This window comes from Alexandromys fortis, unplaced genomic scaffold (genome assembly GCF_014885135.2).
Source record: "Alexandromys fortis isolate MF-2015 unplaced genomic scaffold, M_Fortis_MF-2015_v1.1 scaffold_209, whole genome shotgun sequence".
Taxonomy (NCBI): domain Eukaryota; kingdom Metazoa; phylum Chordata; class Mammalia; order Rodentia; family Cricetidae; genus Alexandromys; species Alexandromys fortis.
In genome coordinates, this window is record NW_026068090.1 from 1,287,186 (window position 1) to 1,313,846 (window position 26,661).

General features: G+C 52.0%; 1 protein-coding gene across 2 annotated transcripts in view; it reads right to left on the reverse strand.

The window, feature by feature from the left end:
* Pde2a (phosphodiesterase 2A) overlaps positions 1-26,661 on the reverse strand; it is a 60,403-nt gene that overhangs the window by 16,807 nt on the left and 16,935 nt on the right. For both annotated transcript variants that reach the window (XM_050122612.1, XM_050122613.1), the window contains 4 exons: positions 15,065-15,154; positions 11,533-11,621; positions 1,487-1,596; positions 683-738 (listed from right to left, as the gene is read on the reverse strand). In XM_050122612.1, coding sequence (XP_049978569.1) covers positions 683-738; positions 1,487-1,596; positions 11,533-11,621; positions 15,065-15,154 — 345 coding nt within the window. The remainder of the gene's footprint in view (positions 1-682; positions 739-1,486; positions 1,597-11,532; positions 11,622-15,064; positions 15,155-26,661) is intronic.

Here is a 26,661-nt window from a genome sequence, read left to right on the forward strand (position 1 = left end):
GCTTTAGGAAATTCCACAAGAAGTGAGAAAACCATATTTCAGGACATTTTAATGTGCTTTTGGGAGACTTAATAGAATACTTGAGAACATAGCAAAACATCCCCTGTTGACTCCCAGAATTCATTTGCGAGTTTCTTATAATCTCTGTAACAAAGCTAGTAAGTGTTCCCATGAGGTCCCCAAGTTTCTTCAGAAAATCCCTTGGAAAATTAGCATACTCAAGTACCAGCGGGGTTAGAAACAGAAAGCTATGAGGGGAACTGACCTCACCAGACATTAAAACACAATATAAAACAGTGTGATATTGGTACAAGGTACTATTATAATTGGGATCTACATTGTTCCNGACACACACACAGACACACACGCACAGACACACATGCACGCACACACAGACACACACACAGACACACACAAGACACGCATGCACGCACACACACAGACACACATGCACGCACACACACAGACACACACACACAGACACACAGGCACGCACACACAGACACACACACAGACACACATGCACACACACAAACACACACACATGCATGCACACACACAGACACACATGCACGCACGCACACACACACGCACACACAGAGGCAGGCTCCAGACACAGATGTTCCACCTGCTTTCCTCTTCCCATCCTACCTCCAACCCAGCCACTTGGGCAGGCTCTTACCAAGATGACAGCTGCCACAGTTCCAGCCTCCTTGTCCACCAGGGGTATGATCAGCACTGAAGGGGAGAGAGGGCAATGAGGTGGTCCTGCAGGCCCAGTGAGGCCCAGAGATACTGAGTAAGGACCCAGGGAAGGAGACAAAGATGCAGACAGAGAGGCTGGGACAAAGACACAGAGACCCAGAGGCCTGGTGAGACAGAGAGCGGACCTGAGTCAGTGATAAAAATAACCATAGTGACAACCCCTAAATAGAAGGAAATCCCCCTCACTTGACATCTTTCTTGTGATTCTCCCAGAAACCCTGGGAGAGAGGGTGGGAGGGAGGCAGGTAAGGCTGAGCATCCTGTTCTAGGGAGCTGAGGTCCAGAAAGGGGAAGTGACTTGCCCAAGATCACTCAGCAAGTCAGGCCTCCTGACTCCCAGTCTTGTGCATTTCCACATCGAGACAGAGGACACAGACCTAGAGAGACATGGCGGACAGGGGGCATGGAGAGGACAAGAAACAGACACGGACAGCCAGCGACAGAGAGCGTGACAACTCCAGCCCATCTGGCAACAGGCACAAGCACATAGGACAGCAGTCATCAGTCACTGAAACCTGGTAGGTGCCAAACCCTAACACATGCCTCAGAACATCCCCTCAAGAGGCACCGCTGGCCCACTCCGCAGTCAGGAAACTGAGGTGTGGGGAGATTAGCAGCGTGTTAGAGAAGTAGGTGGCTGGAGATGCGGAGCAAAGGGAGACAGGATGAGAGCAGACAAGAACAACAGCCTTACCCGTCCCTGTCCATTCCCAGCCCTTACCTTGGGTGCCAGGAGCCAGCGGAGCCAGCAGCCTAGTCAGGGGCTTTCCTAGCAGGTCCGAGGGGCCCAGTCCATTGCAGCTCAGCCGCTTCCCAGAGATCACAGCCTCTCTGAAAATAAGATATGGGCTCACCTCTCAGGCCCTGGATGGAAGAGGAGTAGGACCCATCCCCAGCAGCCTGGAGGATACAAACAGGCTGAACCCTTAGCACATGCAAGCATCTAGATAATTTGCCTCATGGTAGACATAAGGAGGGTCAAAATGAGGGTGGCGTGCCCTGCCCCGTTCCCACCCCACCCTGCCCCGCCCCCACCCCGTGTAGGGGGACTCGCAGTCACAACCTTCCATGTCTCTTGCAGATGTGGGAAAGGCCCAGGGCAGACCCTTGGGTAACAGAGGAGAGGGACAGCGGGGCTCACAGCCAGCACTGTGGAGTCATAGCCGACCCTTGCTACTTGACCTTAGGTGAGCAAACTGGCCTCCCTGAGCATCCCAGGAGGAATATCCCAGCTGGTGAACAAGCTTTAGTGCTAAGCACGAGAGGGAGAGTGCACAGGAAGCGCCCAGTGGCCACCGGACATTCCCTGTGCGCCATTACAGTCAGACGGCACCAAGCAATCCAACACAGGCCGTGAACACACTGCTTTTCCTGACGCTGTCACGAAACACTTGACAAAAGCAGCTCAAGCAAGGAAGGTTTATTTTGGTTTATGTTTGAGGGTGCAGTCCATGGTGACAGGGAAGGCACAGCAGTGAGGGCGGCTATGGCCACAGAAGCCTGGGGCAGTTGCACCCACAGTCAGGAAGAAGGAAGAGATGAATACTGACTTGACTTCCCACTTTTTCTTTTTTTAAAATTCAGCTTGGGACCCGAGCCCAAGGGGTGCATCTTCCCCCTTTGATTAAACGTCTTATACAGAGGTGGGTCTCCTATGTGATTCCAAATCCAGTTAAGCTGACAGTGAAGATTAGCCATGACAAGCCACCTGCTGCCCAAGTGCACCCCTTTATTTTTTATTTTTTATTTATTTTTTTTGTTTTTGTTTTTCGAGACAGGGTTTCTCTGTGGCTTTGGAGCCTGTCCTGGAACTAGCTCTTGTAGACCAGGCTGGTCTCGAACTCACCCCTTTAAATCATAATACTCTCCCTCTGGTCCTCAAAGGCCACCTCATAATGGAAAGTGCATGTAGTTTATATGTAAGAGTCATGAAAAATTCTGAACATCCTTACATTATTCAAAAACTCAAAATTTGAAGTCTGATCTGAGGTTCGAGGCAATATCTGAACTATAAGCCACTGTAAAATCAAACAGCATGTCACAGACTTCCAACATGCAGCAGCACAGAAAAAGTCTTCCCGTTCCAAAAAGAAGGACTAGAAGAAAAGGTCAGACCAAAGTGAGATGGAGCACTCCACAGAGCAAGGCCTGGATCTCAACGCCACAGCATCAAAGGTGCTATTCGAGTGTCAACAGTCTTGGGTCGCCTCACCCCTCCAGTTCTGCCACCTGCAGCACAAATATCCTCTTCCTTGAACTGGCTCAACGTCATGACTGGTGTTTCTCTTGGTGGGTATTCCTTACATCCTCAATATCCTAGGGTCACCTGAAAACATGGGCTTCACTTGCAGAATCCATGCAGCGACCTCATGGGTCCTCTTGCAGGGAATTTGACCCTGAACTCAGAGGCTTTCTGGAAGCTTGGTTCAGATGCACATGGTCCTATGACTCTTATATTTTACATGTGGCAGACACACAGTATGGATGTCCCCTGAAGTTCCGATATCTGCTGATGACAGAGTCCGGTCCATTTCCACCGCAGCTGGAGTAGCTAACCTTTGTGCACTTCGGTGGCTCGGTCAGGAAAATGTTTCCCTGTGTAGGTGTTCTTTGGCCAAGAACCCTTCAGAGGCATCTCCGTTCAATTACGTTCCCTTCAAACGAATCTGCATTTTTAAAACCTGGAGCTTCCAGTAGGTATGGTTTAGCTTTCAGACAACATTTCCTACTAGCTTGGTGCAAAGTGAAACGGTTCTGTTTAACGATGCAAACCTCTTAACCCGGTAGACACCTGTCGGCACCCGCCGTCTACAACTTTAACCACCACATTCACATTCCTTTCCTTGATAGATTGCACATTTTCCATATATTTGTGCTTTGAATTCTCATTCTAAACCTCCATAAATGCAGTGAGCAATAACTATGCCACAGCCTGGACGTTTCCAGATTATTTATAGGATATAAAACGAAGGAGTTCAGTTCCCAATAGACTCCTCATTCTTGAAATCGTGTGATACAAACCTTCATTGATTACATTTCTCCTGGAATTCCTGTCTTACACATTTGCACAAGTCCATTACACATGGTCTGTTAAGCTCCTAGTGCTTCTCTAACTCCCAGCTCCAAAAATAGCCCTCGTGCTTCCCACAGAGCGGTTCTAAAGACTGACAAACCACACGATCAGGTTTATTACAGCAATGACCCCACTTCTGGTACCAATTTTTATATGAACTTCTTTTCCTTTCCGTGACAAAATACCGATGAAAAACAACTTAAAGAAAGAAGGGTTTGTTTTGGCACACACTTTGGGGGGTGGGGGCAGGTGTGGGGAAGCAGCTCCATTTTGCTGCAGCAGGAATTTAAGGTAACTGGTTGAACTCTATCATAGTCAGGGAGCTGAGAAAGGTGAATGCTGATGTTCAGCGCTTTCTCATGTTCATAGTTAGTGCAGGGCTTCATCCCATAGCCCTTCTCCTTACTGATCCTTCATTCCCACTGAGTCTCGTCCCCTCACTATGTCCTCACTATGTCCACCCCTCTGACCCCCACTTCCCTTACTCTCCATGTCCTAACTTAGCTTCCATCCCCCAGTGATCTTCCCCCTCACGCAGCCTCTGTGATGGTGGTGCCCACATTCAGGGCAGATCTTCACTCCCTGCTGAACCTCTCCAGAAACACCCTCACCAACACATCCGCCACTGCCAAAAAAGTCGGCAGTGAAGATTAACCATCGCATATTAACTCAGAATCCCTAGCATCTCCAGGGATTAAAAATGGTTGTCATCTCTGTTTTGAAGTAGATAAGATAAAGTATAGACAGGTTAAGCGATCTGTCTGTGGTCATGTAGCTAATAAGTGGAAGAATGAAGCTCTGAACCCAGGAAGCTGGTCCCAGATTTTGGGTTAGTCACTCTGCTCGGACAATCCAAGCCTCAAGCAGGGGTCTGGCGTATGTGGAGGTGGGAACTCAGGCAAGAGGTTCGCTGTGAGAAGAACAAATTTCTCTCTGCCCTCCACACACACCATCTTCCCCCCAGGCCTCTGGCTCTTCCTGCTTAATTAAGTACCTGATTTTTCAGCAAATGTCCCTCCCTGATGATTAATTTCCCCGGGCTCCTCATCTCTCAGGCTATTTCCCCTTATTGTGTTTATAAGAACTGCCTGGCCTGGATAGAAGAGAAGCTGGGACTCCGGAGCATGCAGTCAGGGTTACTAGGGGAGTACAGATCAGATGAGGAAAGGGAGGGGGTGGCCTGCAAGTCACCAAGTCAGGAGGTCACAGCTGCTGGAGAAATCAAGGACCACAGAGGTGGGGCATCTCTTTCAAGGTCACAGCGTATTCTGAACGAGACTCATTCCCTCCTGGCCCTTCTGACCAGTTCAGAATCTACAAGAGCCAGTGTGTCTCCCGTCTGCTGTCCTTCACACCCAGAGCCTCTGAGGCCCCTGAGCGATGGGAGCCAGTTCTTGGCTGTTCCAACTGCTTGAAAGAAGGGCGGCAGAGGGCAATGGGAGCCACCTTTCCTGTTGACTGAATCGATGAAGGCTGGGGCTTCTTGGGAGTTCAAATTCCATCCTGTTGGTTGGCCTCAGACATGCTGGAAGCGACAGTGGGGTGAAGGTTCCTGCATTGCTGCTCAGTAAACTATGAAACCTTGCCCACTAGCCTGGGCTATCCTGCTTCCTATTCCTAGATCCAACTGTACCCACCCCTCAGAATCCTGTGCCCACAGCCTCAGGAGACTCGAGAAACTCAGAGGCTACCTGGAGGTACCGGGCATCCTGGATGTTCCTGAAGTGCAGTAGAGCTATTTCAGCCGGCATATGTCTTCTCCACCACCTGGGATTCCATCTCCGGGGATTCACCTGTGAACTGTCCCAGCACCTCTCTTTTCCTCAGGCCCCTCAGTAATGTGTGTAACATGTGTCATTCATTCAGGGATCCCAGCACCATGTAGAGACAGGTCCGCAATGGAGTTAGACTCCAGACTGTGAGAAAGGGATGAAGAAGAGCGTGTGGGATGGACGTGGGGTCAGAAAAGGCTTCTGAAGAAGATGCCCGAGTTCTGAAGGACACACAGAGGTCATCCAGACTAGGATGACTGGGCAGAGAAAACTGAATGTGTGAAGGCTCAAAGGGCAGAGGAGCATACGCCTACTGGAAAGTCGGTGTGGCTGGACAGCAGAAGGCAAGGCCAGGGAGAGCTGGGGCCCTGGGACGCTGGCCTTGACCCTGGGCAGACCAGAAAAGACATGGTTGAGTATGGCTGCAGATCCTTCAAGTTGTCTGGCTAAGTAAAGCTCTCTTTTGAGAAAGAATATTGACACCAGAATCAGGCCTCGGTGGCCTTTGGACCAAAGAGGAAAGGCAGGCTGAGAAAGAGCAGCTCTGACTGGAACCAGGCCTTTACCAAGCACCAGTGCCTCCCAAATCCTGAACTCTTAGCAAGTTAGGGCACCTTGCTTAATTCTGTCCTCCCTGGTCCTGTCACAGCACACAGCTCCAGACAGGGACATGTTATACACACCCCACGGCCCACCGTTTCCTTGGTCACACCCTCCCCAGAGTGGGTGCTCGCAGACTATAAATAAGGGCGGTGAGATTGCCAGACCCCAAGCTCTTCCCTCCCCTTCCCTCACAGAGCCTCCTGCCTCTTCTCACCCCCTCCCTGCCATCTTTCAGGCTGATGGTAAGGACCGGGGGCAGAGGACTCAATCCCCCACGTCCCACTGCCCAGGTTGAGTTTCAGTGACTCGGTCTCGGTGCCAGGGTGGTCATGGCCTACTCCACTGAAGGAAAGACAGATGGGCAGAGTGCAGAGAGGAATGGGCGTGGGGTTTATGACAGTTCCGTTCCTTTAACGACTATTTGTTTAATGGAGAAAGATGGGAAAGCTGCGTGTTGGTAAGGTCAACAGCCTGGAAAAGGGCCACGTGTCCAGGCTCCTGCGTTCTCCTCAGTCTCCTCCTTTCTAACACCTGCCCCTGCCTGTGCCCTCACTGAGCCCCACCCTAGCTGAGCACCCAGGCGTCACACTGAGCCCACTCTCAAAAGAACCCTTTCCCACAAATTCCTACTTCTCACTGACCCATTCAACTCCTTGACCCTTTCTCCTTACCGATCCTACATTCCAACTGTGCCCCACCCCTCACTGTGCCCCACTTCCTCACTGTGCCCCACCGCCTCACCGTGCTTTACCCCCTGGCCCTGCCCCACCCCTCGCTGTGTCCCACCCCCTCACTGTGCCCCTTGTTAAGTCTTTTCTTCCTTTTTTAAAATATTTATTTATTATGTATACAATATTCTGTCTGCGTGTATGCCTGCAGGCCAGAAGAGGGCACCAAATCTTATTCCCACGTGGTTGCTGGGAATTGAACTCAGGGCTCCACAGAGCCCAACTTAACTTATTCTCAATGCCCTAACTCAGTTTGGATCACCCACTGATCTCAACCCCTCAGCCTCTGTGATGGTTCATATTGGTTCTCAGCTTGACAGGACGTGGAATCACCTTGGAGACAAATCCCTGGGCATGTGTATGTGAGCAATGTTCTGGATGGGGCTCATTAAAGTAGGAACTCGTCCTCAGTGTGGAGAGCACATCCGTCGACTGGATCCCAGACTGAACAGGAAGAAGAAAGCTGCCAGTGGGTGCAGTGTGGCCAGGCTACAGCCCCACCACGGGCCTCACTGAACCCCATCCCTCACTGACCCTCGACCCCTCACTGATCCTGCATCTCTTCACTATGCCTCCATCCCTCAGCCTGCACTCTCACTGAACACTCATTTCTCCCTCTGACCATTCATCTCTCCCTTGACGACAAATTATGATCTAGGCCAGCACCTGGCTCTCCTCCACCAGAATATGAGACTCCAGAAATGGGAACAGACTGTCACTGTGTCCTCCAAGACAAACCAGATGGACAATGGGATTCTGCCACGATAAGAGACCAGGTTTGCCCTGAGAAAACACACTGCAAATGATAGCCGAGGATACGACAAAGTTGCAGCTGGAGGGCCGGAAGTTCCTGCCCCTGACAGTGGGAAATCTGAGGTTTTCGGATGCTAAGAGGAAGCTGTCTTGTTGGGGTCTGAAACAGGCTAGGAGACAGCATGGGGAGCTTCAAGGGTTCTCTCCTCTCCAGTCCAGGGTTTCTGTTGGACCTGAGCCAACCTCACCATCTTAACTAAGGGCAAAGGGGTCCCAGGGACAAAGATGGGATGGTCATCACAGCTGCATTGCTCTGGAACCCAAGTCTCCTGCTTTCCAGTCCCAGACTCCTCTGAGGCCAGATTCTCCCTGGGGAGCCACGGTGACCTACCCCCTCTGTGAAGATCGGTTCTTTCTCAGCAGCAGGGAACCCCTGTGCATGTCTCATGAAGTACTGACAGTGAGCAGGAAAGATGATCCAAGGGAGCAAAGAGCACACAAGCAAGCATGGGAAGAAACAAAGGCAAACCACACTGGAGTGCCTGCAGAGTGGGCCCATCACCTCAGCCTTATCTGCCTTTATGATCCAGTCTCCAGTCCCGCCTGCTGCTGTCTGTCCTCCAGCAGCTGCCAGCACCCCTCCCCCACCACTCCCCCACAGAGCTGCTCACAGCCAGTGCCTGCATCCTCTACCCCTGATGCTCACACCTGAGAGAAGCCTAGTCCACCCATTTCACAGAAAAAGAGTGAGGCCAAAAGGACACTCATTCTCTCAAGGTCAACCGAGCTGGGCTGGGGAATAGGACAGCTAGCAATCGCTGGGCACTGCCAAGCACCTGCCGTTCACTAGGCTACTGAGCCAAAAGGGAGGCACTTAGGGTGGGACACACGGAGGCAGGGATGAGGCTAGGCTGGAATCCAGGCCTATCTGCCTTCCACATGTCTGGGTCTCAAGCTTCACTCTGCTGTAAACATTCAAGAACAGGGCCCAGGCCACCCTTGGGCCCATCAACCCTAGTGGTGGACATGAACTCACTCAGCCTCCAGACACAGGTGTGGTCAGGCAGAATCGGCTCCAGAAGAGAACGCTGTTGGTCATAAGTATCACCTCAGCTTCCTGTCATCCCTTATACAAAGAGTCTGGACTGTAATCCCAGCCTCTGGCCTCCCTCTTTGGAAGCCCCCTCCCCTGAGCCCCGCCAAACCTTGGCCCCTCCCAGGAAAGGTCGAGACCACGCCCACAGGCTATTTAAACTGCTCCCCAGAAAATAAACACGTGGTCTCCCTCTTCCTCTTTGGTGGTCTTGTCGGCTTTCCATTCCCCCCTTGGGTCCCGAGAGCACAGACATCCAAGTAAACCTGGATATCTTTTAATTTGGCCTGATTTGATCTAATTGGGATTATTTGCATCAGTGGAGAGTCTCATTTTTAGGAATATTCCTAATAGATACATGGTCTGAGCCTCTGCCCCTAGTCCTAAGCGGCCTGACTGCATGCTACGTTCTGTGCTCTGAGATGCCACTACCCCATCCTCTTGTCCTTTCTGCCTTCTGGAATCCCTGGTCTTTCTGTCCCAGCAGGGACTAGCCTCCCATCTCCATGGAGTTCTGATGTGGGATTCCCCTCTGTATGCTGTGAATACCACTGGTTAATAAAGAAACTGTCTCGGCCTGTGATGGGGCAAAAGTATAGAGGTAGGTGGGGAAAACTAAACTGAATGCTGGGAAAAAGGAGGCAGTCAGGGAGAAGTCATGCAGCCCCACCAGAGAGAGACGTTAGGACTTTATCAGGTAAGCCACAGCCTCGTGGTGATACACAGATTAATGGAGATTGGTTAAATTAATATGTAAAAGTTAGCCAAACAAACAAACAAACAAACAAACCCTAGAGCTAATGGGCCAAGCAGTGATTTAAATAACACAGTTTCTGTGTGATTATTTTGGGGCTGAGCATCTGGGAAATGAACAAGAGGACTCTGACAACAGGGTTCTGGGCTAACTGTATTTGGACATTCACTTTTAATCCTTTTCTTCTCCTTTCCAAAGGCTTTCCTGGATATGCAGCTATTGTAGAAAGGATGCTGAACAGGCCACTGATGCAGAAGGCCAGAGTCCCTCCAAGCTACCCGCATGCAGATGCCACCAACTCCCCAAGGGAGCCTGGCCTGAGTGCTAGAGAGAGCAAGCTCCATTGGAGGCCCTCCTGTCTTCTGAGTCGGCCGTGGCCACTCGGTACACCTTCCCAATCCCAGGAACACCTTCCCGGGCTGCTGGGAGACTTCCTGGAAGAGGCGAGCAAATATCAAAGGTGGGAGGGGCTGGCTCAGAGGAGAAAAGGGTAATTACAGCTTTTTTTATCTTTAAGATTTAGACGATCTGGCCTGGTGGTTAGGTCGGGAGAAGATATGTGAGGCTATCTTGGGCTACAGAGAATCCCAGGCTAGCCTGGGCAACTTAGTGAGACTGTCACAAAGTCAAAAGTATAAACATGTGGGTTGGGGATGAGGCCCAACAGAGTACTTGCCCAGCATGCATGAGGCCCTGTGTTCAACTGTCAATACTGCCCAAAAGTAGGAAGGGTCTGATCCTGCCCATGGTGATGCCAACACCACATGAGGGTCCAAAGCAAGAACCTCTAGATAGGACACAGAGGCTAGAGGGTCTATGGCTTTGCTCATAGCAACCCTCCAGGGAGACACTGAGAGCAGAAACTGAAAGGGAGACAGGACCAGGGGAAGGGCTCTGGAATGTGGGAGGGGCCAACTCCTTCTGCCCACAAGGGGAACTCAAGGAGACAAGTCACCATCTTACAGCCCGCATCTCCAGGCAGAATTCTCCCAGGACTTCTGTGACAAAGAGTGACCAGGGGAACAGCCCAGGTACTACCAAAAGAGCCACATGCCTGAACCAAAAGAATACTGCCTTCCGGAAGCAGCTCCATCGCCCTGTGCCCACTGTGCCCTCTGCTCCTGACCCAGTGCTCCCTGCTCCCACTGAGAACTGTATCTCAGTTTGACCTCACACCTGGCCTGTGTTCTTGAACATGTCTCTTAAAGTGTCCTTACTGAGAAAATGAGGCAGCTGAACTTACTGAGCTCAGAGATACCAGGGACCCTGGGGTGCTGAGCTCTGGATTCTGATAGCCATGGCAGACTAAACACAATCATTTAATTCTCCCAACAACCCTCTAAGTACTGCTATTACCACCATGTCACCAAAGAGTAGAATAAAATGAAATCACACTACAAGGGATGTCTGGTTTTCATAAGGTTATATGTGCAGCTGGCACGTAGGGAGGTGGGGCCTGAATCTAGGTAGTAGCAGTCCAGAAACTTCTGCAGATCGTTTTCTCTGATCTTAGGTGCAGGGTGTTCCTGCAGGCATGCTCATGGCATGCTGGGACGGGGACTGAGAAACGCTGCGGCCCCTCCCACCACCACCTTGACCCCAGTCTGCACAGCTACAACAATCCCCAACTCTATGGGAGCTGTACATGAAGGATCCCATCCGTAACCCCAGCACTTGGCAAGCTGAAGCAGGAGGCTCACTGCAAGTTCAAAACCAGCCTGGGCTACATGGTGAGACTTTGTATTCAAAACAAAACAAAACCGAACCTCTATGGGAAAAGAAACTATGGAAATGGACTAGACGAAGAGAGAACCTGCCTGCTCACTACTTCCCCAGCACAGGACGGGTGTTACTCCCCATCTCCTGAACTGGGGACCCACTCTAGCTGGGAGACTGGAGTTGGAGGTGGATCAGATAATTTTGGAAGGTGCCTCAACCCTGAAACGTCTTGTCGGAGCCAGAGGACAGAGGACAGGCAGAGAATGACTTACCGGATTTTTCCTTCCTGTGGCAGCTCATGAGGGGGGTCCTCACTCATCAGCCTAGACTCCCCATTCAGCAGGTAGGTGTAGACAGTCTCCTAGGACCAAAAGCACTTGTGAGACCCTGTAGAGAGACTGTCCAGCCCTAGTCTGTCCATGGCAAGGCCACAGGGCCTTGGGGGCTAGAACTTGGTGGTTTGCGAAGGAGTTGGACAGGCAAGATTGATGAATCAACTGTTTTCCTTATCACCCCAAACCCAAGGTGTGAGCCAATCACCCCACATTGAACTCCAGCCTCAGGCATTTGGCAAACCATACTTGGTATGGCATGCAAGCCACACTCGCTTAAGATGCTCTCTCCTTTCAACACTGCCATGATCCTAGCCAGGAAACCACAGCCAGGGCATTGTGCCCATACTCTACGGGGCCCTGGAGGGTTTCCCAAAAGAAGCAGTCCATTAGCTGTGACTGGACCCACTTGGAACTGACTGACACAGGTAGGCCAAGTGGCTCAGCGAGCAAGAAGCATTTCAGACCTGACAATGGGGTGAAGGGGTACAAGAGAGCGCCAGGCTGGGAGGGAGCAGGGCTGGGGTTGAAGGGCCTTAGAAACAGCTGGGAACAGAGGCTCAGCAAGCTTGCATTTTAGATCAATCATTGCTCAGAGTGATCTGGAAGTACTGCCTGTCGGGTCTTTAATTCAGCAATTCTCTCTCCCTAGTGTTTGGTCAAAAGTGAGAACCCAGCCGCCTGACACCCCTATATCCAAGGAGTCTGGGATGATTGATTGAAAGCGGCACCCCAGCCCCTGGCATCCATTTCAGGTCCCCTCCCCTGGGAGTTGCCTTGGTCCAGACTCCACCTCCGGGAAAGCCCGCCAAGCAGTGGCCCCTCCCCAGGAGGGTCAGGACCACTCCCACAGGCTATTTAGTCTGCCGCCCAGAAAGGGAACGGCTTTGCGGGGTCATTCCTGCTCTCCTTCCCTGCCATGCTTTTCCCGGCCACCCAGGAGCTCTGCATTACACGTGAGCATCTTTTATTCGGTCTAACTTGGTCTGATTGGAATTATTTGTGCTGGCAAAGAGGCTCATCTTAAGAAATATTCCCTACACCTAGGACAGACCAGCCTTGGTTGCAGGCCTTATCCTGGCAGAGGCTGCTGTCTCACAGACAAAGATCTACTTCCCCACATGGGGACCCTTAGAGGCCCTGGCCAATCCCCATGACTGCTGGACACACTCTCTCTTCAGGAAGCTGGGGAAGCCTCCTCTCTGCTGAGGGTGACAGGGAGGTCAGAGGTCAGGAGGAGCTGCTGAAAACTCTCCCTTCAGTAAGTACTGGGTCCGCAGTGTACTGGGAGAAACCACAACCCCGCCACTGCAACCCTGCCACCACACCCTGCTACCACAAACCTACCACCACAACCTCACCTCCTGTGGCCCTTGGATGTTCCACAGATCCCTATCATGGCCTCCTGTGACTCTGAGCTGAGTTCAGTTGTCCTGATGTAGGGTGGGAATTACAGAACCCAGGAAATGGAGGGTAGGGGCAGACTCTGGGACAATCCAGAGCCCCCTTGGTGATGAGGGTCTGAGCTTGAACTGGGGGTCTTGTTTGAGGCTTTTTGGTTTTGTTTTTAAGACAAGGTCTCTCATGTTGCTCAGGCTGGCTGACGACTTGTGGCAGCCCTGCTCTGGCCGCCCCAAATCGTGGGATCACAAGTATGAGCCACCACCATGCCCAGCTTCTGGGCCCAAATCCAGGGACAAAGAGCCACTTGGAGAGAGCTGCCTCCTCTCAGCTCCACCCAGCCTCCTCCGTGGCATCCAGTCCAGAGCATTTTGTTTGTTTGTTTGTTTTTATTTTCTTTCCTCAAGCAGGTTCAGAGTCTACTAGGGAGCCCCGTGGCCAAGAGTCCACCCCCCACAAAGAAGGTGGGCAGCCTGGGGTGACGGGGGCAGTGGCCACCCTTCACTCCTGCACGCCCGTGCCTCCCACTCTCACGCTCAGCCACGCTGGTTAAATTTAGCCGAGTTCCTGGGTAGGAGGGTTGCTTTGCGTTTTGTACACATCAGCACCATCTGCACTGGGGCTGCCTGCCACAATGGGTGCTGATGAGGAAGCCAGGTGCTGCAGCCTCCTCCTCCCCCAACCCCCACCTCCCAGGACCCAACGCCTCTCTACAGTCAAGCCTGGGCTCCCCCAACCCAGCATGGGCCTCTTGAGTAACATCTCACTGCCTCTTGAACCTCAGCTGTCATCGAAGCCCAGGCTTTAGGCTGTAGTTGGCTAGGCACCAAGCCAGGCGCACACAAACACACACATGCATACAAACACACACACACATGCACGTACACACGCATGCACACATGTGTGTGCGCACACAGCACACACATGCTTGCAGCAAAACAAATACACATACACGCACGCACACGCCACACTCAAAGCTTGCAGTGCAGGTCCACAGTCACTGATCTGCCATCCAGATGTTCTTCCACCCCAGGGCAGATGTTGTCTCAGTCACAACCCTCTTCCAAAGGATTTATTTTTGGGTGCCAACACACCACCCACTTCCTACCAATTTCATGCTTAATAAAGCTCAGTCATTAGCCCTCCTTCTGGGTGCTGAACTTCTAGGAGGTTTGGGGAAGTCAGAGCTGAAGACGGAATAGGGGCGCTTAGATGCCAAGCCCATTTGTTTCTGTCATGCTGTGTGACCTTGGTGAGATACCCTCCCTCTCTGGGCCTCTGGAGGTCCATCCATCATTCAGAGTCAGGGACAATAGGCTTTAGTGGGGTGAGGAGGCTGCATCCTGAGCTGGTCATGTTTCCTGAAGCCAAAGCTGCCGCTGATGTGCAAAGCAGGGAGAGGATTCCAAGAGGATTAGCTTAGGTATTTCCTCCTCCAGGAAGTCCTCCATCTTCCTTATGTTGGTTCAAACCCTACTCTCCACACTCCAAAGTCCCTTGTATCCCCCATCTGGTACATCTGGGACCCTGCTGTTTTGACTCTGGGGCTAGTTCTTCAGCCTTCTGCTTAAAGAATGAGCAATGGAGGGCTGGAGAGATGGCTCAGAGGTTAAGAGCATTGCCTGCTCTTCCAGAGGTCCTGAGTTCATTTCCCAGCAACCACATGGTGGCTCACAACCATCTGTAACGGGGTCTGGTGCCCTCTTCTGGCCTGCAGGCATACACACAGAATATTGTATACATAATAAAGAAATAAATTAAAAAAAAAAAAAGAATGAGCAATGGCACTGGACGGTGGTGGCACATGCCTTTAATCCCAGCACTCCAGAGGCAGAGGCAGGCGGATCTCTGTGATTCGGTGCCAGCCTGGTCTACAGAGTGAGCTTCAGGACAGCCAGGTCCTCTAGCACCGCCAAGACCTGACATCCGGGAGATTCTCGCGTATGTCCTCAATCTCTCCTGCTACACACACACCCAAATCCAAGTGAGAGTCTGCACAAGGTGAGGTGCAGCTCAGAACTGGAACAAAGGCTGGGGAGGGCAAGGAGGACACGTGAGGGCAGACACCTACCACTCTGGGGAGCACGGCCGAGAGGGCATCCTTGGCAGCCTGACGCAGGCCGGCGATGTCGATAACAGCACCCAGGCTCAGCAAAGCATCCTGGAAGAGAAGAAAGAGCATGGGTCATTCTGCCTGTGGCCCAGGCAGAGTCCCAGGCCCAGGGTCTGTCAGGTGAGCCCAAGACTTAGACACTTGAGTCTTAAGCATCGGACTCCAGCAGTAAGTACTAAGGCCATAGACTGTCCAAATTCCCTCACCTTGTATTTGGGGAAACTGAGGCTTGGAGATGGGCCAGAGGCCTAGCCTAGGCCTCACAGTGAGTGAGGAAGGTGGTTTCCTCTGCAGGAAGGGGGCCTCTGTGTGCTGCAGGCACTGTAGCCATATCCTAGCTTCAGCTGAAAGCAGCGAGCATGGGGGGGGGGCACAAAAGGCAAGCACAGCAGCGGCCACTCCAAGTAGGGAAGGCAAAGTCAGCCTTGATTGCTTCCTAGCCTCCGCCCCCCAGGAACAGGCCTCGTCCTTGGAGAGCAGGAACTGAGACAACAAAGGTCCCTTCTTCTTGCTCCATTAACTTGGCCAGAGCCAAGGGGATCAAAGAGAAAGGTAACGGAACAGGGGATGAGGCCAAGGCAGAACGGTGACTCACACTATACACTCAGCTGCCCTCTCCCCAACCCTTGGAAGTCCTTCCTGATGTCCTCCCTGTAGATCTGTGTTCAGAAAGACATGTGGGTAATGAAGGAGGTGTGGCTCTTTGACTCTGAAAATGATGCCATGTTGAGGGTCCTAGTGAACCCCATAGACTGCACAGAGCTGATAAAATGAAAATGCTGAAATATCAGAGTTATATTCATAGAAAGTTGTTAGCTCAAACAGGGAAGGTGCCAACTCCTCAGATCTGTAATGTGGCTAAACCATCCTCAACTTCTTGTGTCCCAGAGGACAAGATAAGATTTATCCAAATGATACGACCCCTTTAAGGTGGGCATTAGAATCCAAACCTAGCATGTGGCTAAGATTAGATTGCTAGAGAGGCTCAGCCTAAAGTTTCTGTCTCCAAATTTCACATCCTCAGACACCCTAGAGTGGGGGACTGAACTCTGCGGCCACTGAAAAACCAGGGGACCCAAAGGGTTTCACAAGAAGCTGGCACCATCCCGTGGGACATAGGCTGTCTTCCCAGTACAGCCACACTGCAAAGGCTGGGACCACTGGGTGAAGGGTGGTGAAGGATGAGCCACGGACACACACGGACACACGGACACACACACACACACACACACTCAGAGCTAGGCAGTCCCCCGCTGCTCTTTCACAGAGCCCTCCATCCCTGAAGACGCCCAGGATGATGATGTCACGCCCTTCTAGGTTCTCATGGGAACAGCTACTTCCTCATGTAGCACAGACCAGAGCCCCCTCCCCCATATCACCTGCTGGCACAGCACTGTCTCAGGCTACTGTGTGCTCTCAAGATCAAGGCTGAAGACCACAAAGGCAAGATCCCAAACCCAGAAAAATTCCCAAAAAAAATCATTCTCTTGACTCGCACTCTCCAAACTGGGGCTTTAAGGACAGGGATATATGCGGCAGGAGGCAGGAGGATCACTAAGAGACCAGAGAGGGTCTGACTTTGGTGATAGCTGCTATGTGTGTGCCAAGGAAGCAAGGGAGTGTTGCCAAAGCAGTGGAGTGAGCCTTATATTCAAGAGAAAACCACAGCTGCAGATAGCTGTCTTCCCATTTAAGAGATGGGAAAACCGAGGTTAAAAGAGAAGCTTTTAACATCTGTGCTGAGTCACAGCACACCCAAACCTCCAGATCTCCCACCCTATCTAAGCTTACTCAGCACCCAACTCCCATCTAAAACCCCAGGGGCTTAGAGAAATCAATGTGTCCTTTGTTCTGATTGGCCAGCTCTTCAACCTGCCCTTTGCTTTGATTGGTGGACACCTTGAGCTGTCCTTTAATCCAATTGGCTATTCTTATCTGGCCTTTGTTCTGATTGACCAGTTTTCTGTGCTTCTTTAGGCCAAGGGCAGGACAATGGAAGTGTGGAAGGAGTGAGGTTAGAAAACTTAGGGAGAGCTGGGCCACAAGCAAGGAGGGTTTCTCCATCCTTGGCTGAGTAAGTAGGATGCAGCCTCATGGAGTTGAGGTTCCAGGCCTGGCAGGCATCTCTCCATCTGCTTTGAAGCCTGGCCTGCCCAGTAGTAGGGTGCTAAATGCAGGAAGCGCTGAGGGAAATGGGCCACCTCAGACCACTACACCAGTGGGGGAGGGGAAGCTGAGTTCCGTGCCTGCCTGGCTCACAGGACAGGGCTGCAGCCTTGGGGGACACAGCTGTGAATGGGAAATGGGGCAACCCCTGAAGTGAAGGCACAGTGGGGATCCAGCCTCAAACAGGGCTAACAGCCCAAAACTATCAAAAGAAGAGGAAAGGAAAAACAGGCATCGCTGCCCACAGGCCCCTGTGCCTTATCCTTCTCCTGCACGTGGATTCCTCATATATTTACACACAAATACACACACACACACATGTGCGTGAGAGAACATACCACCTGTGTACATACACAAGAGCTCTGGCTCAGGGTGGGTGGAGGCAGTCATATTTCCTGTCCTTGCAGCTTTTGTGAACAAACACCAGGGTAAATATCAGCATAATAACCAGGCAATTTTCCAGACCCCAGGGGAGAACCTGTGGTGTATAGTCAAGAGCACTGATTTCCAGTCCTGCCCCAGATTGACAACAGAAGCTCCCTGTGGCCTTGAACACGCCCCTTTCCTCTCCTGAGTCTTGGTTTCCTTCTTAACATAAATGGGTCTTTCCACTCTGCTACCTCTAGTTCAGTGGCTTTACGGTTTAATTTGATGAGGTTGAGTGGGTAGGCTGAGAAACAGGTGAATGGTGGATGGACGGGTAAATGAGTGGTTAGGAAAACAGGTGAGAGTGGGTGGATGGTGGGCGGATGGATGGACAGAGGGATGGACGGGCAGATGGGTAAGTGGGCAGGGAAATGGGTGAGAGTGGGCGGATGGTGGGTGGATGGATGGACAGATGGATGGACGGGCAGATGGGTGAGTGGGCAGGGAAATGGGTGGATGGATGTGTAAGCTGATGACTGCATGGAAAATGGGGAGATGGTGGATGCTTAAGCAGACGGGCAGGTGAGTGGGAAAATTAGTGGATGGGTGGGTGGCTAGATGGTGGATAGACGGGTAAGTGGGAAAATGGGTGGGAAAACTGGGTGAGAAAATGGGAATGGAAGGTAGGTGGGAGGATGGTGGGTAGGAGGATGACCAGAGCCTTTGGCTCTCTGCAGCCCCCCTTACCTGCGGTTCACCTGCTGCTGTGGGCTGAGCCTGCCTTCAGCACCGCAGACAGCGCCACGTCCACAAACTGGTCTCTTCCCGTACCAACAAAAGGGAGGCTGTGGGTACCAGGGTTTCTCTGAAACCAGGGAGGTTGCTAGTTTTCTGAAACCTGGGCCTGAATCAGAATTTTGCGCTCATTTGGGGAGAGCAGAGGGTCCAGAATGAATTGCTTCTAACTCCTTCGTAAAGCTCAAGATTATGTGAAAACAGAGACCTTGGAGCCCCCACAGGGACAGATGGCCTTGAGTCACGGGTCTCTTATTTCACTTCTGTAATCTTCCATGTCTTTTCCCCTCCACAAACCCTCCAACTGCTCTCACCACAGCTTGGCACCTGGACCCCTACAAGAAAGTCATGACCCACGTTGTATCCTGGGACCATCTCCACCGAGTCGTGTAATCTCGCTGACTGGTTCCTTTCTTGGCCTGCAAGGTTAGGGGCCATCCTCACAGACTGAAATCTGACATCCCCCTCCAATGGCGGTCCCCCCAGGACCCTGGAGTTCCCCTCTGGGCCAGGCTCTCCTGGTCCCTCCAAGTGCCTCTCTGCTTCTCCCCATCAGTGCCTAGTCGACGTCCATCTGTCACACGCTGCTCTCCTATCTTTTCACGTGGTTTCCACCTCCACATCCTGGCTCTTCCTCCTAGATGGCTTTTCTGCCCACTCTCCTTCTCTTCTCTGCATCCTCCCCACCCCCACCACTCCTGTCTCTCCTGCCTACTCCTCCCCCAGATTTCCAAGAAGTCATCTAGAGAACATGGGGAGAAAACGCCTGACAAAAGAAGTGCAGCCGTGAATGGGGGTTCCAGAAAGTGGCCTCGGTGGAGAAAGTCAGAAGTCCAGAGCCGACACCACCTGCTCTTTTGGTGTCTGGCCTCCTGTCCTAGTAAGCAATACATACATAAGCTTTTCAGGAGAATAGGGGAGTGTGTCCGTCCTTGTGTCCAGGACGTGGCTGCCACTGGCCACTGCCAGGGCTTAGCTGGAGCACTTAGTAGATCTATCCAGGAGTACTCCTTGAAATTCAGAGTAGGGAAGCCCCAAACTCAAGCCCGGCACCCCACATCTCCTCTTGAGCTCCTTACAGCTGCCCAGCCACCAAATCAGGAAACAGAGGAAGCAGGACAAGGTGGCTCTTTCCCTCCCTAGCCGCCCATGCCTGCCACCTGCCCTAGGAGCTGCCTGTGTGTGCTAACACTTGCATACATAGACCTCCCCATAGCAAGGCTGAGCTAGGCCAGAGGCAGAAGAAATGAAGAAGGCTAGGTGATGTTGGACAACACAAATGACAGGTGGGCTAGCTCAGATACCAATGCCCTGAGTGACTGTAGTGGAGGGGAAGGGAAGTTACTTTCTCAGGTACTGGCTGTAGTTGCAGGTTGTCCCTCAGTGGTCCCCAAACTTTGGCATGCCCCAGAATCACCTGGAGGGCTATTGAAATACAGAGTGTTGGCTCTACCCCCAGAGTTTCTGACTCAGCCGGTCTGGGAACAGGTCCAAGAATTTGCATCCCCATCCCCTACTCCCCATTCCCAGAGGCTGCTGCTGCTTTCCTGAGAGCTGCCTTTCATCGTTCCTCTTTAGGGGCAGGGTGCTAAGGACAAGGATAGAGAGCAGGATCCTTACTCTATAAAGGGCAGCTCAGATGACATGAGTGATACCCCAGCATAGAGAGACTCCACAAGGAAGATCCCCGAGGAGGGGAGGCAGAAGAGCGAGAAGGGAGAATGTACTATGGCCATGGGTGATTAGGTGACAGAAGGGGACATGAAGGAGTCACTGACAACTCAAGAGCCTAGTACTACAGGAAGAGCCTCCCTTGTCCTCTTTTCTCCTCCTCCTTTCCCCCTTCCCACTGCCCTACCATGTCCTCTTCTCCCTTAGCCCACCGCCCTTCGTAGACTCTGGCTTCAGTTGTTACTCCAACAGGGCCGCGTCTCCAGCCTCTGAGCCACACTGGAGACACGTGCACTGTAGAATACACCTGCGCCTGTCCCGGCGCCTCCCGAGGGAATTCCCACTCCCCGAGGGAGGCACTCAGTCTTTCTGTTGGAGCCTCTCATCCTATACCCCTAGCTAGTTCTCCCTCCCCCCATAACTCCCACTCTGTCCCAGCCAGGATGAACTTCTATCCCAGGACGTACAGCTGCCCCTCGCCCTTTAGAGCCATCCAGGGCAAGGTGTAGTGTTAGGAAGAAGAAAGGAGCTGGGAGGGGAAGGTAGGAGCTGTTAATTCTCCCAATCTGTCCTCTCTCAAGTCTGAATGAGAGAGATAAGGGAATAGCTAACACGGGAAGAGGAGAGAGGCAAGAGTTGAGTATGGGAGGAGGTGCTGGCCCTGCCTAGCAGACATAAGATCATGTTGATATAGGACACGTTCTGGCTTCTTGCCACCCTCCCCACCTTCCGCTGCCTCCTCCTCACAGTAGGCCCTTGTCCCCATAGCCCCTGGGGTTCTCACCAGCACAGCACAGCTCCTGAGCACATCACCATAACCTCCTTGCCACTACCGCTCAGTCGTCTTGGCTTCCCATCTCCATGACCATGAGGATTGATCTGAGCACAGTGGGACATTCAATGGAGGCCAGTATAAGCATCTGGTTACTCAGAGCTGCACCTGGGGAGATGCCTAGGTAGTAAGGAGGTGAGTACACTGTCCCCCAGAGCGTACAGGAAAGAAGGGACCCGAGGGCATCAGTGCCCTGAAAAAAATGCCTTGGTGGGCTGACTGACCTCCAGCTCTTGGTTCCATGAGCCTGAATGTCTGTACCCCACCCTTCATGTGCCCTTGAAGTTAAGTTAAAATCTTGACACAGCAAGTCTAGAAGCCTCCCAAAATCAGACATAATGACCCAATCAGGAGAAAGGGATGATGAGTGTCTAGCTGGACCAGTGTCAGAAAGACACAGGTGTCAAATGAAAGACAGGACAAGTGAGTGAGTGAGAAAGCCAGTGAGTGGTCCTCTCACCTGGGACCCTACATAGCGGACGCTCCCTTCACAGCCGCTCTCTCCCGCCTAGCTCTTGGCACAGCTGCCCCCCAAAAGAGGCCTGTGCACTCCTCAGCAGAAGGGTGGCCCCCAGTTCTGCTGGAGGCCCCAGGCCTGGAGACAGTAGAGGTCTCTGGGGCCCATGATGAGATCCTAGAGGAAGAGTCCATGAAATGAGAGGGTGCTTCTCATTGGCAACTCTTGACAGCATTTTTAAGATGTCCTGGCAAGCCATGGACCTGCTCTTCAGGATCGTCTCAGGATGGGAAAAAGCCCAAGGCGGTTGGATCGAGACCCCCAGTAAGAGCAATCACCTGTTCTAGAAAGTCTTCCTACATACTGACATTGTCCCCACCCCAGCCCTCGTGGGAATCCATATGGAACCAGAGTCTATGGGCCTCAGTTGTCCTTGCAATAAATTCACAGTTTGTATAGGCTGTATGGAAGCCCAAAGGAGGCAAAAAGACTAGTCGGGCTCTCCCCTAGAGGCACGTGCAGGCCCCTCTCTTTGGGCCTCTCAAGTGCTGCTTTGGTCAAGGAATAGACTGGTCACCTCTCCAGTGTGGAGTGGATCTGGTGTCTCTATCTAGGGCTGAGTAGAGTCTCTTGTCTCCCACTCTTCCACCATCTTCTTCCCTGATGTGCTCACAGGAGATGATAAATGCTAAATGGCACAGGCTTGGCACAGAGCGATGTGTGACCTGCAGAAAGCAGGAAGGAAAGGCTAACTAGGGGTCTAATGCTGGGCTGTCCCATGGTACCTGCCTGGGGGTTGGTCCTGGCTCTGTACCTCTCCAGGGACTTCTGTGTCTTCTTGTCTTGGTATGTCTCTCTGGTGTCTGTAGATCCCACAGCCTCACACTGCTTCCTCTTGTGACTGTATTTGGCTTCATCCTCACAACTTAGCCCATCCCAGCTGTTCCCCAAATCCCAGGAGAATGGGAATATGAGAAAGGTGGGGACAGAGACCAATTCAGAAGCAGGGAAACACAGGAGAACCAGGAGGGGACCCTGGAGACAGGACCGGAGGGGCAGGCAGGGATGACCCCCTCCTCCTAGGGAAACCCTTGAAGGCAGAACCAGAGAAGTCCCCTTCCCCCACCCTCCCCACACACTCTGCTCTGACTCCTGCCCCTCCTCTCCCTCTCCCTGCCCCTGCTGGAATGTGTGAGCACTTTTATTATCCCTAAAAATAGCCCTTCTTACTGGGGGCTGGGGTGAAGGATTGTCTGGACAGGGTTCATCTCAGGCATGCCCCTTCCTTTGGGATGTGTTCCACGCTGGGCTCCCTGACCCTGCTAAAACAGAAGTGAGACCCACAAGTCCCCCCTGTGGAATGGCCCTGGCTCCTCAAATCCCAATGCGCTCTGAGTTCCTAGGCAGTGAGGAACTTTTGGCAAGGTTCCCATGGCCACCTCCAGAGGAGCAAAAAGATGGGAGGACACTGTCACTTGAGTTCTTTCTCAGTCTCTTCAAACTCAGGTCTCTGCTCAACAGCTGCCTCTTACCCATGACCCTCTTTACCCTCCCCCACTGGCATCTTTGTTCCCCATTTCCTGTACCCCAGCCATCTCTTCTCGCCCTGGTCTGGTCCTCCAGGAGCCCCAGCTCTGCTCCCTGGTTTTCATTTCGTCTTCTCTCCAGGTCCCCCCATTTACAGCAGGGCAGGGCCCAGGCCTCAGGGATCTAGCACCTCCTCCAGTGAACCAGAGTTGGCAGGGAGACCTCGTAGGCTGAGACCCCATGTCTTGGGTCTGTATTCTCATTGCCTGCTCTGTGTCTCCTCCCAGCCTTTTCTCACTTGTACTGGGTCCCAAGTCTCACTGTCTATCTCGTCCTCCAAGAGAAGCCCTTCTAGCCTCACCTTCTTGCTACCTTCCTTTTTCAGCTGCAAGAACCAATCCCCAGAGAGAGGCACAGCAGAAGCTGCCCAGGACCCCGGTCACTGAGCATTGCTGCACAGGATCCCAGCTGGGGGAGCTCCAGGGACAGAGAAGCAGGCTCTTCACACACTCACAGTCCCACCCGGCAGGCAGGCTGGCATTCAGAGCTATTTATTTGCCTTTGGAGGACCCAGAAGCCAGAGAACAAACATCCGGATTCTGCAGAATTTCTCTCATCTTCCTTCTCACATCCCCAGGGCCTGGGAGTGGGGCCAGGACACACATGTGCTCATCCACACACATGCTTATACAGTTCCACACACACCAGGACTGTAATTATGAGTCAGGGTTCTCTGGGAGAAAATGCCTCCTCTCAGAACCTCAGACCTTCTGTGTGATTCAAAGCAAATTCTATTTTGCAAAGGAAATTTTTAATAGCATTTGAGAGGATTTTCTCATTGTGAAACTTGATACATTCATCAGAATTGACTTTTTTTCTCTCTCTGGGGAACTGGGGGCTCTCACTTTACTGGTGACCTAAGCACATGCCATCCATAATGGTGTGTCTCTAAGGACCGTCATATGACCTTGGGTCATGAGAGAGAAACATCTGTGTGAAAGTATGTGGTCTGTACTTCCATGGAAGCCTGGGGAGTCTAAAATACATGTGTCTATAAATCTTCTGGATCCATGTGACCGTCTGTATTTATGGGTGACCTTCACATGTGTCTGGGCATGTACGAATAAGGTCATTGAGGCTGGCATGACTCCGCTGTGTGCGGTGAGTATGTGGCTCTCTGGGAGACCATGAATGGCCATGAATGGTGTCTGGTCTTGGGTCTGAGGGAGCGAATGAGCTGTAGCTGGCATCACGGGTCAGGTTCCTCTCGCCGTGCACCATCTTCAGCACCTCCCTGGGGTCAGGACCCACCAGGCTCCAGCACATGCCACACATAGTCAACAAATCTAAGCCAGTCTCAGCAGGCTGCTCTGCAGATGGTACCTTCCCAGAGCTAGAATCAGCCACGTTTTGCTTAAACTGAAGCTAGAATCAGCCATGGTTTGCCTAAGCTGAAGCTAAAATCAGCCATGTTTTGCCTAAGCTGAAGCTAGAATCAGTCACGTTTTGCTTAAGCTGACTCCAGGTACATGGGACCACCTTTGGGAAAGTAGAAAAAGAAGTGACCCCAGCCTTCTGCCATGAAAGGCAGGTCTCGGTGCACAGAGAAGGCCCAATTTCAGTGCCACACAGCTCTGGACTCCTCTGGTTAAGAGGCCTTGTAGATAACAAGCAATGGCAGGTCCCTTCCTGTCCTACCTGCAGGGCAGCCCGGGACTGGAGGACCTGAGTCCGGAACAGCATGCCACATTTCAGTGGAGGCTTGCAGACAGCCCAGCCCTTCGGAACTTCTAAGACTCTACCCCATGCTCCTGCTTTGAGCCTTCCCTCTCCAAGGCTCAGGAGAATGTCCTACAGGAGACTATAGCTGAGGTGCTGGGCCCAGCTGACCCAGTCTGGGGGCTCTGAGATCCCCCAACCCAACTCTCATGGTTGCCTAGGAAAGAGGTCTAGAATCAGGTGGGGACTCAACCAGGGAAAACAGGGGGGCCTCTAGTGAGGCTTGGGGTGACCCAAGCTTTGGACCCTGTAGGCTCCAAAAAGAGCCTGAGGGAGCGGCTAGGGTCCTGGGCAGTGGAGCCCTATGTCCTCAGCTGTGGAATGAACCACCTGCACTTCCTTTTTTCCCCATCAGGCCCAGATCTCATACTGGTGTGATTAACCAAATTACGGGGATTTTTTTCCATTAGCAAATTGCATTGGTCTGAATTGAACGAGCCCTCAAGAACCTGTGCCAGGGGCTCATGGACTGGTAGGACAGCAGCGGTCTGGGAGGAGGGAAAGCAGGAACAAGTAGGGATGTAGGGATATCACCACAAGGCCGAGCCAGGGACAGGAGAGAGTGAAGAGAGAGAGAGAAGAGGGCTGAGGGCAGGAGAGTGCCTTTCACCAGTGCTCCCTGGATGCTAATGTCTGCAGTTCCAGGGTTGAGGGGGAAGTACCTCAAGGGACGAAACCATCACCCAGCATGCAGGACTGTTTCCTATAATTCTACCAACAGCCGTATGTGGTGCTTGAGGAAGCTAAGGCTCAGTAAATAAAACAATGAACTTCAGTTAGAGCCTTGTGGTCAGGTTGTTCAGTCTCAGAACTCTTGTTCCAGGGTAAGTTAGCCCTGCCCTACAAATCCTCCCAGGGTACCCAGAGCAGGAAGGGCTCCTCACACCAGCTCATAGACACCGTTTCTACCCCTGGTGAGAACTGGCTCCTCACACCAGCTCACAGACACCATTTCTACCCCAGATGAGAAATTCTCTTATCCTGGCTACAATACTCATCCTCCTCTGATGGTCAGCAGGTAAAACTGGGACTGGCTTCAGGCACTGTCACTCACAAAATACCTTCAGTCCCTCTCACTCCCACACAGTATTATGCTCTGTGTCACACCAAGATAGCACACAAGGACACAGTAACCGTCACCTGCTCTCAGAGGTCCCAGATACTCAATGGTACAGTCACTCCAGTGTCCACATTGGCGGTCACACAGCGATTCACTCAGGGTGTCTCACATTCTCGGCACCACACATCACACATTGGGCGATGCTTTATCACACCAGGCCGCTGTCTACCCTTCACAGCACTGGGTGAAGCTTTCATGGTTCTGTGTCACACTGTCTCAATTTGATGCCACCCAGCACCTCTCAGGCTCCAAAATAAATAAATAAAGGAATAAAAGCGATTTGAAAGTAGCAGGTAGAATACTAACAGAAGGATTTAAGAGAGGATGTGAGGATCAAGGAGATGAGGAAGTAGAAGGATGGGGTGAGGGGAGTCAAAAAAGCTAAGTATAAGTGAAGATGCCATAAGGACACCTGCTAAGTTAAATGAAATAAGATAAAATATTTCAGCAAAGTGACCCACAAAATGAGAGGGAAATACATCTAATAAAGGTTGAATACATCAAGAACTCCTATAGCCCACCAGCACCAATCTAAACCTAGGAACAGAGGATTTGTGTGGACATTTTCCCAGAGCAGACACACAGATGGCCAAGTGGAAAGACATTCAACATCTCTAACCATAGAAAAGCAAAGCAAAACCAGAGCGAGAAGACATGGCCCACCCATCCGGAAGACTGCTGTCCAAGAAAACCAGAAAACAGAAGGGCTGGTCTTCTACGCTACGATGAGACTCGATGGTGATGCAGATGCTGAGACACAGCAATCACATCCAACACAGCCAAGGGAGCTGGCAGATACCTGGGACTGCAGGACTCAAGGGCAGAGGCAAGAAGACTGTGAG